Source organism: Rhinatrema bivittatum, chromosome 4, assembly GCF_901001135.1.
Source record: "Rhinatrema bivittatum chromosome 4, aRhiBiv1.1, whole genome shotgun sequence".
NCBI lineage: Eukaryota > Metazoa > Chordata > Amphibia > Gymnophiona > Rhinatrematidae > Rhinatrema > Rhinatrema bivittatum.
The window spans coordinates 226807307-226824157 of record NC_042618.1 but is presented as its reverse complement, the minus strand read 5'-3'; the positions used below and the strand labels follow the sequence as shown (position 1 = coordinate 226824157).

Genomic DNA, 16851 nt, shown 5'->3' with positions numbered 1-16851 from the left:
AGCCACCAACACCAGATCGATGTCATCAACAAAGGCCCCTGATGTTAGGCTATTTCGAGGACATCGAGGCAAGGGCCCAGCAGACCGGTTACACTGGGGAAGTTTCATACAAAGGAGGGCCGGAAAAACTCATCGGATGAGGTTTGGCCCGTATACAGTAGTGTGCTCTGTGGGTCATAGTTTGCCCACCCCTGTTTTAATGTGTCATGCATGATGTATGACAGCTGTTGCAGACTAGTTGGAAATCCATTGCCAGGTACACTCTAAAAAGTGAATTTTACAAAGGTTGTGTGTGTGTAAAAATCTGCATCTATGTGCATGTCTCCTCTTCTCATGCATTCCATATTTTATACAAGTACAAAATATGCACATATGTTCCCTTTCACACCTACATCTATGCATGTAGAAAAAGGGGTGGTCTGGCTGGGTCAACAGTTACTCCCATAAGTTTCTATTTTAAAAGACAATACATACATTTTCCAACTTACTTGTGTATTTTTACGCCTGATGATTAGCAGGCTTAAGTCACATTAAATGTGTTGTGTAGTATGGACTGGACGGGAGGTCTGGGTGAATCGGGGGGGGGGGGGGGGGATTTGGGGGAGTTCAGACTGAAGAATCATGAGGGTCTCACTGACCTGGAGAAGGACTGGGCAAACTGGTGGATTAACTGGAAAAACTGGTCATTTTATCAATGTGCATATAAAGTATATCCACTTGCACACAGGTAAGTCCTATTTTAATTTCACATACAATATAACCTGTATATTTTTAGATTGAATGTGTATACTTTTCCCACCTATGTATTGATATACAAGGTTTCAATGCACTGCAGGTATTCACATGTAGGCCTACATGTGTGTATGTCAGAGTAGGGATATGCATATTTAATATATCAGGTGTAGTCTATAATATACTATAGTAAATCTACATGCAGTCACATACATGCATATATGCCACTGCCTGCACTTGTTTGAAAGTTATGCTCCCTGGCATTATTCATCGATAGGATTAGGGCTTGGATCTGTATGCCTACTGCCCACCCACGTTTCACCTGCCCCCCCCCCCCCAAAAAAAATAACATTATCAGTTCTGACTACACCACTGAGATACGGGACAAAAACTTAATCCTTTCTGAAGAACTGATACCGTTGTCATCCATATTACGTATACTAATGAAGATGCAGACTGAAACATGGGCAGGGGGAAGAAGGGGGCAGTGCAACAAAGTTTATATGAGAGGTAATAGATCCTGTGCTTTTTACTTGATTTTATGAATCACGGAACAATCCTGCAATCTTAGGGGTGAATTTTCAAACCCCAGCACGCGGCCTGGCCTTATGTGTGCTGGGCCAATTTTCAAACTGTCCTGCCATGTGAGTAAGTCCCGGGGCTTGAAAAAGGGGTGGGGCTAGAGGCACCCGGCCCAGTGGCCATTTGCTGCTGTGCCAGCGTGTGTGTGCGCAACCTGCTCAGAGGAAGGAGCAAAAGGTGAGATAAAAACAAATTGGGCAAGTTAGGATAGGGATAGGGCAGGATAGGGGGTTGGGAAGTTCCCTCCCAGTCTGCTCCTTAATTGGAACGGACTGGGAGAGAACCAGGGAAGGCCCCATGCGTTGCCACCCGTAATTGCATAACTCTACACCCCCCTTGTGCACGCTGACCTGGCATTTAATAACATGCGCGCGCGCACATTATAAAAAAATCGCACGTCCATGTGTGCGGGCTGGGTGATGCGCACACATACATTTTGAAAATCTACCCCTTAGGCTGGTACTATGTCCTCTGTGAGGTGCTGCCATAACACCTACTGCCAAGAGGACAAGTCAAGCCATCATATAACAAAGTAGGCTTCCAGCAGCCTTACTCCAAGGCTAGGAAAGGTTTTCCAGGGATATCCAAGAATTACTAAAGAGCACAAAAGGAGTGGAGTAGAAGGGGATTTGGATATTGTAACTGGGGGGAAAATGACAAGGACAGACATAAGGACCCAGGCTCCTACAGAAAGATATCTCCCTGGGACTTAAGAGCCTGATCTTGATGAGAGTAAGAAAATGTATTCTCATAAATTGGGTAGAAGAAAAACAATGCCTAATTGATCAATGTGGCAAAAAAAAAAATCATATTGAGGTCAATATTCAGAATTAAGCATTTATGGGTAACTTACATGGGATATTCAGCACTAGCACATGGTTACATCCCTGACTTACCTGCTTATCTACTTAGCCAAAATAAGCCACTTATCTGGCTAAGTGGTGACCATTAAACAGCCAGATATTCAGCAGCCCCCATTTAGGTGGATAAGTCACTACTGATCTGGCTAAATAACTTTAAATATTGGGTTCTCATATATATGTGCACCAGTTATTTTCAATACCAGTTGTTTTCATCCCAACTAGTGTTACTAACCTTCCTAATTTTGATTTTAAACAAACAATTTTGATGAGACCCCACTGTTCTTTTTTCAGCCACATACATGCATGGCCAATGTCCCCAGACCTCATACAAGCTTCCACAGAAAGAGGCAGGATGAGCTAATGCCATATTGACAAAGTGAGGCATAAGGAGAGATAAGGGCTGATTTACTAAGGATTCCCCCCCCCCCCCCAATTTGGTATGGGGGAGGGGGGAGAGACAAGCCCATAACAGCTTGTTCATGGTCACCCACTGTACCAGTACTAGATAGGGCCTAGAGCGCACATGCCATGAGCTGTCCTTACCCACTGTTATACAATGACCATTGGTCAAGATCCTTTTCTTAGCAAAGAACAGGAAAATAAGGTCCCAATTAAGTAACTTACAATCCTGGGAACAAACACTCTCATGCAGCAGACTGAGTTTGTGGCATGTCATTTAAGCTCCACAACTATCAGGTCATTGGCAGTGTCAGAGGCTCTGGCTTTGTTCAGGAGTTTACAAATACAAGAAAACTTCAGTGTCTATGCATTCAGTAATTCAAAATTTTCCTACAACACTTCTTGTTCATCTTTTTGTCAATAAAAATTACAGCTGTCCAGTGTAGGGGGAAAAAAAATATAGTATCAAGCCCAAGTACATTATTTTTAAATACAGAACTCATGTATTCTGTACATTAGAAGCCACTCCGTTTAAAATTTCTTGCACTGCACTCAGTGTATCAGCTAGTAAACACAAAATTAGCTTTTCTCAACAGTTCTGGAAGTCCATCGCACAGGGGCTTCTGCATTATATTTTATCCCAAGAACCTTGCAGAGAGTGCTCACAGCAAAACAAATTTCTGCTCCTCCAGAGGATCTGTACATCAGTTCACATCTATTACGCCTGAATTGTCCCCTCAAATTCCACACAAAAGCTTGTGTTCAGAAAAAGATCACAGGATGAAAAGCCATCTTGGTTTCCTCAGCTTTCAGTCTTACTTTCCATGCTGCTGTCACTCACACCCCTCTACATTTTTTATTTAAGGTTGTTGCTCAGTTGATCACACAAGAAGGTGCCATTTCTTGCATCAGGTGTTCCACTTAGTCTTAAACTGAAGGCCTTCACTTGAGATAGGAAAAACATAAAATAATATCTTCCTTGTTTGTTACAAAGTGTGTTTAAAGTCTTGCTTATACAAAAGCTTGAGGGTTTCATTCAGGATTTTGTCACAGTTGAAGGTCAAAATGTACTTGGACTGGCAGGTGTGGAGGCTTTGGCAGCAGATTGTACTTACTGAATTTACTCCACTTCTTCATCCGTTGATAGTCCTAATGCGTGTCCCTGTGAGGTAAAGAAAAAACAAAACACACACAAAAAAAAAAAAAAAAAAGAAAAACACACTGTGAAACTCAAGTACCATACAGGAGAAGCTGGAGGGAGTCTGTTCCATGGCTCCCATGAAATCCAGGACATGGAGAGAATATACAGATATAATAAAAATGTAATCCTGGGATGATCGAGCAAACCCTTTTACTGTCCTCTACTGAAGGGCTACTACCCACAGTTATGGAACCAGCTATGTGCTCAAAAGCAAAATCTTACAACTAGGAATAAAAAGCTCACCCCAGCAGACCTTCTGCAACCTGGATTGCAAGACCCTATGAAAATGTAGAAGTAACGTACTCGTCCAGTGCATTATAGTATTTGTAATACTTGGCTTCTGAAAAGCAGCGTTATGGACTGGAAAAAGAAATAAAAAATAGCTAGGATGAGCACATCCTATTACTAGCATGCCCGTACACCTCTTCCCTAAAAACAAAACAAAACAAAAAAAAAATGCCAGACATGAAAAACATTACAAAACAAATGGTCCAATACAATGACATGGAGCAGAATGATCAGCGATAAAGAAGGTGTCTCCCCACACCTATCCACACTCCTGAGCATAGGTGGGGGGGGGGGGGGGGGGGGCGCAGAACTCTACAGCACCATGATGGGGAATATTGGCAACATTCACCCTTTAATTGTCTGTTCTCTCTATCACCAGAGGGCCAAGGCATAGGAACGGCCAACATGGACCACATCGTCTGATACTTCTAGAACAAGGAAAGTACTTCTCTTTTCTTCAAACCATATCCACAGATTAGAGCAAGGAGATGTGTGAATTTGGATCATTAGAAGGGCCAGATGTATGAAATGGCTTTTCTCATTTTGTCTGTGGGAAAAAATGCTCTGCACATTTGGGCTCTAAGAGGCTGATAAAAACCTGTGCTAAAATCAGATTTAAATTTTAGCATGGGTTTTAGTTAATGTGTGCAATAAATAAATGTGGTCCCTGTTACATTGCAAGAAGCTAAGTACATGCAAATAAAAAAAAAAAAAGCAGCACACTAGTCTACCATTTGCATGTCATTACAGCAAAATTCCACCCCAAAAATAATTTTAAAACCCAAAAATGTTACCCAACCTTGAGCTGAACTCCCTCTCTTACCTTAGCTCAAGTGGCAATTCCTCCCTCCTTTCAGAGCAGAGTGGGCTGGGCGAGTCCTCCCCTCCTTTTCACCCACCTTCAAATTAGTTGGTCGAACGGAATTCCCACCATCCCACTCTCATCCTGGAGCCCTCCCTATTCATCCCCCTCAATCCCCATGGAATGCCATCCAGAAAAGATCTTACCTCCTTCAGCAGGGCTGTTCTCTCTCTGGTAACAGATTGGTCCCTCCACTGTCAGTGAAAGGACCCAATCCCTTTCAGAACTGTGAAACACCAGGCCTTCTGAAAGGGGCTTGGTCCTTTCACTGACAGCCATTAGTGGAGAGACCAATCAACTGCCAAGTAGGTAATCTGGCTGGGGTTTCCTGGGATGGGAGGGGGGCTTTGGAAGGGTCTGGGCTATTGTAGAAGGACTGGAGTTCCAGTCCAGCCTGGCTAATTTGATAGTGCTTGGAAGGGAGGAAGGACTCACCCAGCCAATATTGTTTTGAAGATGGGAATGATCTTCGGCCTGCTTGGGAAGCAGAGATGGTGCGTCCCAATAGGCGAACTAGGCAGTCGCCTAGGGCGCCAGCCATTGGGGGCGGCGAAGAGTAAGCATGTGGGGCTGTGAGCGGAGCCCATCCTACTCTCTGCCTTGAGGAGCAGAGACGGCAGGCCGCGAGCAAAGCAGAGACCTGGCGGGTCGCAAGCGGCACCCATCCTGCTCACTTCCGACAAATGCAGCGTCTCAGTGCGCCACGAGCGGCACCTCTGTTTGTGTGTGTGTATGAATGAGAGGGATTGTGTATGTACGAGACAGCAATGGTGTTAGTGAGAAAGGGGGGGGGGGCCTGTATAAGGGTGCACGTGTGACTGAGACAAGGAACCTAAATGTGTTTAAGGGGGCCTTGAGTGAATGAGGTCAGGGCCGGAGCTGGGGTGTGGACTGGGGCACAAAGCAGAAGGTTTGTTTAAGGCACCCAATACCCTTGCACTGGTCCTGTTGGGGAGGACTCACCTACCTGGCCTGCCCCACTCCCCCCCTCCCTCGAGTGGTTTCCGATAAATTTCTCACAGTAGAGAGGAGGCTAACTCTCCCTCGGACCAGGAGTTAAATCGCCTATGGTAAAAGACGACTCGCTAGGCATTCTATTCACTAGTGCTCCTCCTTGCTTTGCAGGGTAATAGCTAATAAGCTTATTCCCCTACAGTTTGCATGGGGATGTGCTAATGTTGCCACACATTTTCACTCCAGTTTTACTGCAGGGTTTTTTCGGTGCCAAAACCCCTATTCCATGCCGGGGTTAGGTTAGTGCTGAAAAATCTGCGCTTAAAATGGGATTAAAAACCCAGGGTAGTGTCAGCTCAGCTTTTTACATTGGCCCCTAGGTTTGGGAAAATTTTGTATGCTCATTGTGATGCTGTGTACACACACTATGGTTTTGTAGAACTATGCAGGGAATGTCCGTGGCTTCCCTGCAGATCTCATCTAGAAAATCTGCCTTAGTATTAACTGTTAAAGCAGACATGCCCTATCCATGATGAACTTTTACATGTTGCTACCAAAAGAGCACCTAATCATATATAAGACATGCAAAAGACAGCATCTTTGGAATTTGCTTCTCTCCAAAAATAATGTTTTTTTTTCCTGTGTTTGTTGCACTAAAAACCCAGCAATACTAGTTGGGTAGAGGTCAAACTCATTAGATCTTGGAAGCTAAGTAGGGTTAGGTCTGGCTAAGACCAACATAGGGGACCACCAAGTGTTGTGGGCACCAGGAACCAATAGTAGACCTCTGCAGTATTCTGCCAAGAAAACATCATATGCACTGTGGTGAGGTTGCAATGGCCAGAGGTGTACCTAAAGTGTTTGGCACCCTGGGCGGATACTGCCTTCAGCACCCCCTAAATGCATAATTTTAAAATTTACCCTCAGAAAAATGTTTGGAAGTTGCCAACTTTTCAATTGTGAAAATTCCGAACCCTTGGACGACCCGAGTAAAATTTTCATCCTTGTTCTTCCACATGACAATTTAAAAAAAAAAAAAAAAAAAATTTCTCTCATTACTTGCCTTCTTACTAGAAAACTGTGCACAAAGGACCTGATTTTAAAAGCCCAGTGCACGCAAATCCTGGGAGATGTGTGTGTGTTTGGGCCGAGCGCATTTTCGAAACAGCTCAGCCACACGCATATCTCCCAGTACGCGTGGAAATACTGGGGCGCAAAAAAAAAAAAAGGGGTTGGGGTAGGCCAGGACAACACCATTAGGTGCTGTCCCAGGGAACTGCATGCTGGCAGAACTTACTCCTGCTCCGTGGAGTGGGTAAGTTCGAAGACAAAAAAAAAAAAAAAAAAAAAAAAAGAGGGTAGGTAGGTGGGGTTTAGAGGTCAGGAAGGAGAGGGAAGTACCCTCCCAGTAAAAAAATAAAATAACCCCAGCTCTCCATACCTGGGAACATTTGATTTCCAGTAATGCTGAGATTGTCATAGGATTAGTGGAGTAGAGGGAGGGTGCATACTTTTTATTCCCTCTTACACGTTGACTCTCATACACACTCTCCTTCTCACACACACATATGCAGGCTTGCTTCTCCCTCTCCACCCATGCACGCACGCACACACACATACACAGGTTCTCTTCCCCCTCCCTTATCCAGAGGCTCTTTCACACCCACTGGCAATCCCCACCCATCCCCGTCCGCCCAAAACACTCACTCACTGGCTCTTCCTCACATATACACCCACAGACTCCCACTCAAGACTCTCTCTCCCTCATACACATAGCTCTCACACTCATTGATTCTCTCTCACATATACACAGGCTCTCAGACACGCTGGCTTTCTCTCACACACACAGCTGCTCTCCCCCTATCCCACTCAACAAGCTCTCTCTCAAACAGGGCTCCTCTGGCTGAGCACTCTGGAGGCCTGGTTGGGAAGGAAGATCCTGAAGGCCCCACCCCTTCTCTGCTCATACATTAGAAGACAGGGCTTGGATTCCCTGCGGACTCTCTAGGTGCAGGATGCATAGTCTTCGGCTGGCAGGGCTTGGGCTCCCTGGCAACCCGCTGCTCAACCCTGGAAATGCATCCTCTTTGGCCGGTAGTGCTTGGGCTCCCTGTCAGCCTGCTGCTCCTGAGGTATTTCTTTCTTCGCCACCCAAACACCCGTCTGATTCACCTGGAACTTAAGCTCTGCCATCCAGCACAGCCCAGCTGAGAAGCATGCTCAACGCATGCCTTTTTTTTCCTCTATGCGGCTGCGACCCCCCCCTCCCTGTCTTCACCTGGGGTGGACCGCCCTCCTGGTCCTCCGTTAGCACACTTGTGGCAATGGCCTAATTCTTGACACCCAAAAATGGGTAAAAAGAGGACAGGAAAAACATTAACAGAAGCATTGCACTTTAAAATATGGAAGACAGGAAAAAAAAAACCTGTCATGTAAGTGCATTTATAAATGAAATTAGGCAACCTTTAATTAGAGACATGAAAGATGCTGCATGTTGAAATGATCAGTTCTGCAGTCCTCACATTCAAACAACAAATAAAATGGCATCTTCTAGAAGAGTATGATAACAAGATGTCACCCAAACATGATAGTAATCATGTTGGAACAACCAGTAAGCCAATCAAAATGGATGGACTTGATGTTCCAAGGTGCTTTATTAAAAAACGCAAACTTAAAAATAAATAAATATATAAATTAAAGAGAGTGAAAGAATAATACCCATCCACCATGGTTTTCAATCCAGGGACTGAAATGCTCCTTCAGATATTTCACACCAAACCCCATGACCTTGTTCATGGGGTGGTTGTCAATGGCAGTCAATTTGGTGGTGACATCCATGGCAAAGGCCACCTTGACACTCTGCTTCTGGACTTCTGTTTCCCCACTGAGATCCAAGTCGCCCAGAAAGCAATCAGTCACCTTCTTGAAGAAGGAATAGGAGAACATGCCTTTGAAGCTTTGGGCCAAGGCCTGGTCTTCTTTTATCTGTAGATCAGGATAAAATCAAGCAAACAACCAACCATAATTATCATACAATATGAAATTTATGCTACAATACAATCAACAAAAATGCAAAATTTAGGCAAAGGTGAGAATTTGCACGTCTAAAAATTCCTTAAATTGTGTCTTCTCTTTCTATGCAACCCTGAAAAACTCACCTTTTCTTCCCTGCATACAAGTGGTTAAGAGAGTCCGTTCAATTAAGACAAGTCAATCAAGTTATTGAAAAAAATTTGTTGTGCCATTTAATCGTAAGTATAAAATTGCATAAGTCTTCATGCTCTATAAACAGCATTTCAAATGTTGCCACACACTAGTGCATAGCTGCCAAGCTTCTGAAATCAGTTCCAGTCATTTCTAGTTTTTAACATTACATCCTAAGCAAAGAATTGTGGGTGCCATGTTAATTCACGTAGGCAAGTAGACTAAGGATCAAACAGATGTATTAAGTCCAACCAATAAAAAGCTATGACAAGATTTTGAGTTATCCTTTCATCAGCTCAGTGAAGCTTCACTGACCTGAAAGAGAGAGAACAACTCTCACAAGCTTTTCACAGATGTATTAAGTCCATGCAATAAAGCAGAGATGTTTACCTGTAACAGTTATTCTCCTAGGTCAGCAGGATGTTAGTCCTCACACATTATCGGATGGAGCCCAGCATGGAAAAAACTTACATCGAAGTTTCTAGAACTTTCACTGGTCATACTGAGCATGCCTTAATCCACACAGGGTCCCTCTTCAGTTTCGTAACATAGAATTAAGATAAAAATAAAATAACAAAAAACATCAGGAGAAACCCATCTCCGTGGGGATGGCGGGTGGGTTTCGTGAAGACTAACATCCTGCTGTCCTAGGAGAACACCTGTTACAGGTAAGCAATTCTGCTTTCTCCTAGGACAAGCAGGATGGTAGTCCTCACAACATGGGTGAATCCCTTGCTACAAGCTGCCCCCCCGACACAAAAGGGGACAAGCAAGCACCAACCAGGTGCCAACAGGCACAACAACCACAGTGCTGTTGGTAACAAAGGGGGAGACAGCCTGAACCCAAACAAAGGTCCCTAGGCAGGGAGAGTTGGGTTCTACACCTCAAAGAGATTTCAAAGGACAGATTGACTGAACCTACTGTCACATCGGCCATCCCTAGCCAGACAATAGTGAGATGTGAATGTGTGGAGAGAATTCCACGTTGCAGCCTTGCAGATCTCCTCCACAGGAACTGCTTGCAAGTGGGCCACAGACACTGCTATGGCTCTGACAGAATGAGCCTTGCCATGACCCTCAAGATGCAGCTCTGCCTGGGCATAACAGAAGGAGATGCAATCTGCTAGCCAAATGGATAGTGTGTATTTGGCAATGGCAACTGCCAAACTATTCCAAACAAAAGAAATTAAAAGTTGGGTGGACTGTCAATGGGCTTCTGTTCTCTCCAGATAGAAGGCGAAGTCTCTCTTACAATCTAAACTGTGCAGGGCTTGTTTGCTTTGGAGCGAACGGGGCCTGGGAAAGAATGTTTGCAGGATGATAGACTGGTTAAGATGGAAGTCTGTCACCACCTTAGGCAGGAATTTAGGATATGAATGCAAGATCACCCTATCATGATAAAACATGGTATAAGGTGGTTAAGTCACTAAGGCCTAGAGCTTGCTGACTCTGCACGCTGAAGTGATTGCCACCAAAAATATCACCTTCCATGTCAGGTACTTCAGGTCACAGGAGTGCAATGGCTCAAAAGGAGCTTCCATCAGCTGAGTCAGCACCGCATTGAGGTCCCAAGACAACAGGTGGCCTTAGGGGAGGATTCAATTAAAGCAGGACCCTCAGAAACTGTACATCCAAGGGCTGTATAAAGATGGACATACCATCTACACCATGGTGGTATGCACCAATTGCGCTCAGATAAACTAACACAGTTGGTTTTTAAGCCAGCGTCCAAGAGGTGCAGAAGGTATTCAAGCAGTTTTTGTGTGGGGCAGCAGAAAGGACCTAGGGCCTTCTGCTCACACCTCACGGAAAACCTCCTCCACTTCAGTCCATAGAACTTTCTAGTGGAAGACTTTTGAGAAGCTACCAGGACTCACAACATATCCTCTGAAAGATCAAGTGGCTGCAGGATTAACCTCTTATCATCCAGGCTGTGAGCAACAGTACCTGGAGGTTGGGATGCTGCAGCCTGCCTTGATCCTGCATGATGAAATCTGGGGAAGTCCTCACACTGATCAGTTCCCAGAAGGATAACTCCTGAAGGACTGGAAACCGGACCTGTTTCGGCCAATGAGGGGCTATGAGGATCAAAGTCTCTCGGTCCTGTCGCAGCTTCAGATGAGTCTTCATCACTAGTGGAATCGGAGGATACGTGCACAGAAGGCCCTCGCCCCAATGACAGGCAAAGGCGTCCGAGGCTGGTTTGTCATCTGACCTGTATAGAAAACAGAACTGAGTCAGCTTCCTGTTGCAGGGGGGACATGAACAAATCTTTGTCCGGGCTTCCCCAGAGACAGAAGAGCCGATTCGCTGCCCCCTGATCCAGAGACCACTTGTGGGGCCTGAAGGCATGGCTCAGTCTGTCTGCTACCTCGTTCTCCGCTCCAGCCAGATACATGGCCCTGAGCACACTCTCCTGGGACAGAGCGCAGGACCAGATCTGGACCGCTTCCTGACAGAGGAGAATCAATCGTGTGCTTCCCTGCTGGTTGACATATCACATTGCCACTTGGTTGTCGGTCTGGATCAGGACAATTTTGTTGGACAACCAATCTCAGAAAGCCCACAGCGTGTACCTGATCGTCTGGAGCTCCAGGAAGTTGATCTGGCACTGTGCTTCCTAAGCAGACCATAGGCCCTGGGAAAGGAGCCCGTCTACATGGGCACCCCACCCTAGGTTAGACACATCCGTGGAGAGGACAATTTGGGTAGGCAGAGTTTGGAAGGAGACTCCCTGTTCCAAATTCGAGAGAACCCACCACTAGGACAAAGAGTCCTGGAGTAGTGGAGTGATTCGGATGCGTACCTGGAGGCGAGTGGCCTGGCACCACTGTGACCTCAAAGTCCATTGGGCTCCACGCATGTGTAAATGTGCCAGAGGAGTAACATGGACAATTGTGGTCATGTGGCTCAACAGCCTCAACAGGGGTTGAGGCTGTTGAGCCACATGACCACATGAGCCACATGACATGTGGGGGAGATTCAACAGAGCCTGCTGGCTCTGTTGAATCTCCCCCACAATGGATGCCAGTGTAAGCGCCCTGGTGTGTGGCAGGAAGGCTTTCGCCTGAGCCTTGTCTAGCAGGGCTCCAATGAAGTCCAATTGAGGTGACCGGCTGAGATGGGACTTTGGGAGTTGATAACGAACCTTAGCGATTCTAACACCCAGATGGTCGTGCAGGGATTACTCTGCCCTTGCCTGACAGGTGCTCTTGACCAGCCAATCGTTCAGACAGGGGAAGACTTACACTCCCAGATGCGGAGCTGCGCCACCACCACGGCCAGGCACTTTGTGAAGACACGTGGGGCCAATGCTAGCCTGAGCAGCAACACACTGTATGGGAAGTGCTGTTTTCCCACCACAAATCAGAGATACCTCCTGTGACCTGGAAAAATCTTGATGTGGGTGTACATATCCTTCAGATAGAGGGGAATCGGGGAGCCAGGGAAACCATCTTGAACTTTTCTCTTTTTAAAAACTTGTTCAAGGCCATTAGGATAAGGATGGGACGGAGTCTCCCTGTTCTTTTTGGAATCAGGAAGTACAGGAGTAAAATCCCAGGCTCAACAGTTCTGGCCGTTAAGAGGGTGGAGAGCTCCTGAAGTAGTACCTCCTGATGCACTAATAGCCCCCACAATGGGCACGGAGGAGAATTTGATGGGACACCAAATAGATTCAATCAATACCCTAACAGACAATGGACAGAACTCACTGGTCCGAGGTTACACTTGGCCACCGGTCCGCAAAGAACTGCACCCTGCCCCCAACTTGGAGGGGTTCCAGTGTCTTGGGTATGGGTGGTTGGCATATGCTCCCCACGATCCAGTCAAAACCCCATCCCGGGATTTGGATGGGGCACCGGTTGGGGGCAGCTCGCTGCTGCCTGGGACGCCTGTGAGAGCCCCCACCTATGAACGGTAGCAAGGGGCTAGATGATAGTACTTTCTCTGGTGGTAGAAAGACCTCCTCTGACCCTGCCTCACAGACCTGGCTGAGGACGGTGAGTCCGAAGTGCTGGCGGAGAGATATGCTGGAGGGTCTTATGATGATCCCACAACTGGGCTACCGCATCCCTCACTTTATCTCCAAAGAAATTCTCTCTTGTACACAGCAGGTCAGCGAGTCAGTCCTGTACCTCTGGGTTGGAGATCAGAGGCCTGCAGCCATGCCATTCTGAGAGCGCAGATTCCTGCTGCAGAGTCTCTTGCTGCAATCTCGAAAACATTGTAAGTGGAGCGCACATCGTGTTTTCCGCACTCCAGGCCCTAACATACCAGTGACAGAAAGATGTCTTGCTGCTTTGAGGCAGTCACTCGGCCACCTCTTGCACCTGCTTCCAGATGTTGCGAGAGCATTGGCTCATACAGAACTGATAGGAGGCAATGTGGGCTATAAGCATTGCTCCCTGAAAGACTTTTCTCCCAAGAGCATCAAGTGCCCTGTACTCTCTCCCCAGGGATGCAGAGGCATGGGTCCAGGAGTTCTTGGCTTTCTTGAGAGTGGATTAGACCACTCCCGATTGGTGTGCCAGTTGGCACTTTTCGAATCCAGCCGCCTGTTGGACTAGGTAAACCCCATCAGCCTTCCTGTCGACAGAAGAAACTGTGAGGAAGTGTTACCAAATCCTCAATAGCAACTCCTTAAAGATCGCGTGTATTGGGACAATCATGATCTCCTTAGGAGACTGCACAAACTGGAGGATTTCCAGCATCTTGTGTCTGGCATCCTCCTCCATCATCAACTGAAATGGGATGGCTTCTGCCATCTTCCTCACAAGGAAGGTCAGTTCTTCAGGCAGAGACTTCCTTCACTCCTCTGGAGGAGACAGTTCTAAGGGGAGACCCTCCGAGTCTTTGTCTGAGGAGTCTGTAGCGTCATTCCCCCAGGGGTCATATGGGGCCTCCTACTCACTGATATCTGCAGGAGAGGGGGCCTAGGGGCTCGGCCTTCATCCAGCAGCCTGGGCCCTGGTAACACCGGTGCCAGCCCTGGAAAAGCTGGCCAAGGTTTGTAGGCCATGGTGTCCCTGCCAGCCTCAACGTAGCTTCCTCCTCAGAGGAACTGGCGATGAGCACAACATCGGCCGGGGGGGGGGTAGCATCGGTGCCCTGCCACGAATCGATGGTCCGCCGGGAACCGGTGCCTGCTGGGTTGGTATCGCACTGATGAGCACATCAAGACACACCAGCAGCGGATCCAACAGGGAAAGCGCAGGCACCAGTGCAGTCTGTGCCACTGAATTGGTGCCCTGCCGCATCATTCAGCACTCTAAATCCATCTTGAAAATTGCCAATGCCAAAACAACTTAGGAGGCAGGAGGGCTGGCCAGATGATCTTTGGATACCTGAAGTGGATCGGCGACTGACACCAGGACCGATGGAGACAGTCACGGACTCTGGGCATCGATAGAGGATAGGCACTAGTGCCGTGGGTTCGCTTTGGGAGCATCACAGCAAGCACCGGCGCCAACCCAAACCTGGCATTGTGCATGGATGATGACCAGTGCCAATGCTTCCTTGACTTTCCTCTGTTCTCGGCCCAGTCTTTCCCCGGTCCCAGGTCAAAGACGACGAACCTGATGTCCTCGACCTGTAGGAGACCAACTGCAGCTGGTCTCCGGTGCTCCTATCCACCGATGGCAAAGATGGAGCAGACAGCCCAACCGATGTCGATGGCTCTGTGTCCATCGGTGCGGCTCCACGGTCCTTCGGCGAAAATGCCACCGGTGCTGATGTCGATGGCTCGGACTTTCTCACTCCGAAGAACTTCTCCATCTTGTCGAGGCTCAGTGTGATGTCCTATTGGGGTAATTTGGTCACAGAGACGACACCCCCAAATGTCATGCAATGCCCCCAGGCAGAGTCTGCACACATCGTGCAGGTCCGTGATGGACATGGTCCTCAAAAGCACAGAGGACGAGGCCATGGTGAAATGAACCAAGGGGCGAAAATGGTGGTGGCAGTGGCGCGAGATACCAGCGGACACCAAGACGGAACGAAAAGAAACTTACTGAACAGACAAACAGCCTGACTAAGAAGCTACAGGGAACCGGAGGACCTGAATGTGAAAAAACCCGAAAATTATCGGTGAAAAAAGTTTTCCTTCACTTTTCTGAAAGAAAGGAGCACGAGCTCAGAGAACCACAAGATAACAGCTCTGTGGGAAAAAGAAAAAAAAAAAAAAAAAAAGAGAGACTGAAGAGGAACACCATATGGACTAGGGCATGATCAGTATATGTCCAAAGTTCTAGAAACTTTGACATGTTTTCTGTGCTGGGCTCCATCCAATGATGTCACCCTGTGTGAGGACTACGATCCTGCTTGTCCTAGGAGAAAAAGCTAACACCTGCAACTTATTTATTGACCCTGAATGCCAACATTATATCCCAGTTAATTGTGGGGTCTATAATCTTGCTTCATTCATTTGCAATTGGCAGTTCTTGTATCAGAATACACCAAAACTAGGAGTGGCCCAATGCATCCACCCATAACTTGGTCATTTTATACCCAAAAAACCTGCTATTAATGAAGTTGACTTATGGAATAGCCACAGCTATTAACTGCATCAGTAACATGGGATCTTCTTGATGTTTGGGTACTTGCCAGGTTCTTGTGGCCTGGTTTGGCCTCTGTTGGAAACAGGATGCTGGGTTTGATGGACCCTTGGTCTGTCCCAGCATGGCAATTTCTTATGTTCTAAGAGCCAGGCTAAATGCCTCTACAGTACAGGTAATCTGCACATCTCAATGCCAACCACTCAACCAAGACTAGCAGCGTAGAGAAGAATGAGTGAAAGAGAGGCCTGCAGCTTCCCTGCTACAGTTTCAAATGAGTCCAAGAAAGGACTGATTAACTTTCTCGTCTACCCAATGGAGAAGATATTACAACACACAGGGTCACTCTTGACACTGACAGTGTAGAGTTTTCCCCTGCCATTTATTTGGATAATGGAGACTAGCAGCATTCAAACTGCTGTATTGTTCCTCAGACCAATGTTGGTGCAGCACGATCTTTACTGAGCTTACGTGGCAGGCAAACAGTGGAACAAGCCCTGAATTTCGGTAGCTATTTTGGGGATTCATCTGAGATCATTGCAGCATTTTAAACAGTGTTGAAGGGATACACTAACATAATGCAGAAAATACTGTTACCCTCGTTTCCAAACGGTCCCCTGATTGCCTCAATAGTGCAACTATATCTTGTATTATGTCATCTTCATCTAGAAGGGAAATAAAATGTCAGTAGTCTTCATCATACAACCTGGACCCCAGACTTCATCTTCACCTCCACCCTTACCAAAACAGCCAATCTTATAGTTAGGCACAAACTTGTTCTTTGCTATCCCGCATGAATGAACTCTGTACAGAGGGTTCTGTCCAGCCACTATTGCAGGCCACGTTGCCCTGTAGGAGAGGCACATGGCCTGTTCCAGGTCTTATTATAAAAAAAAAAAATTAGATATACTGCCATCAAAGCACATAAGTCTGCCAAGAAAATTTCTTATGGTAGTAACTGTTGCTCCATGCAATCAAAACCAAGCAACTGTCAAACCCATAACAAAATTACTGCTAACATTTTTACAGGGTGAGCAGCCTTCTTGATAATTTAGATAATGCTGCTTAAGTGTGCTTTGCTTTTGGACTTGACCATAGGGACCTTTGATAAATTCCCAGGGTAAAAATACAAACTGAAAACAGTGTTTAAAATAATCAAATCACCAGCACAAAATCAGTTGGAAAATGACTCCTTTCCCCTCCACTAATAAT

At 46.5% G+C, this 16851-nt stretch overlaps 1 protein-coding gene across 4 annotated transcripts in view; it reads right to left on the bottom strand.

Moving 5' to 3' along the window:
- Positions 1 to 1397: 1397 nt before the first annotated feature.
- The window catches only part of BCL2L14 (BCL2 like 14), a 64092-nt gene continuing 48638 nt past the window's right edge, over positions 1398 to 16851 (bottom strand). For all 4 annotated transcript variants that reach the window (XM_029599792.1, XM_029599795.1, XM_029599793.1 and 1 more), the window contains 3 exons: positions 16237 to 16304; positions 8600 to 8866; positions 1398 to 3738 (listed from right to left, as the gene is read on the bottom strand). In XM_029599792.1, the coding sequence (XP_029455652.1) occupies positions 3697 to 3738; positions 8600 to 8866; positions 16237 to 16304 (377 nt within the window). In that variant the 3' untranslated portion in view covers positions 1398 to 3696. The remainder of the gene's footprint in view (positions 3739 to 8599; positions 8867 to 16236; positions 16305 to 16851) is intronic.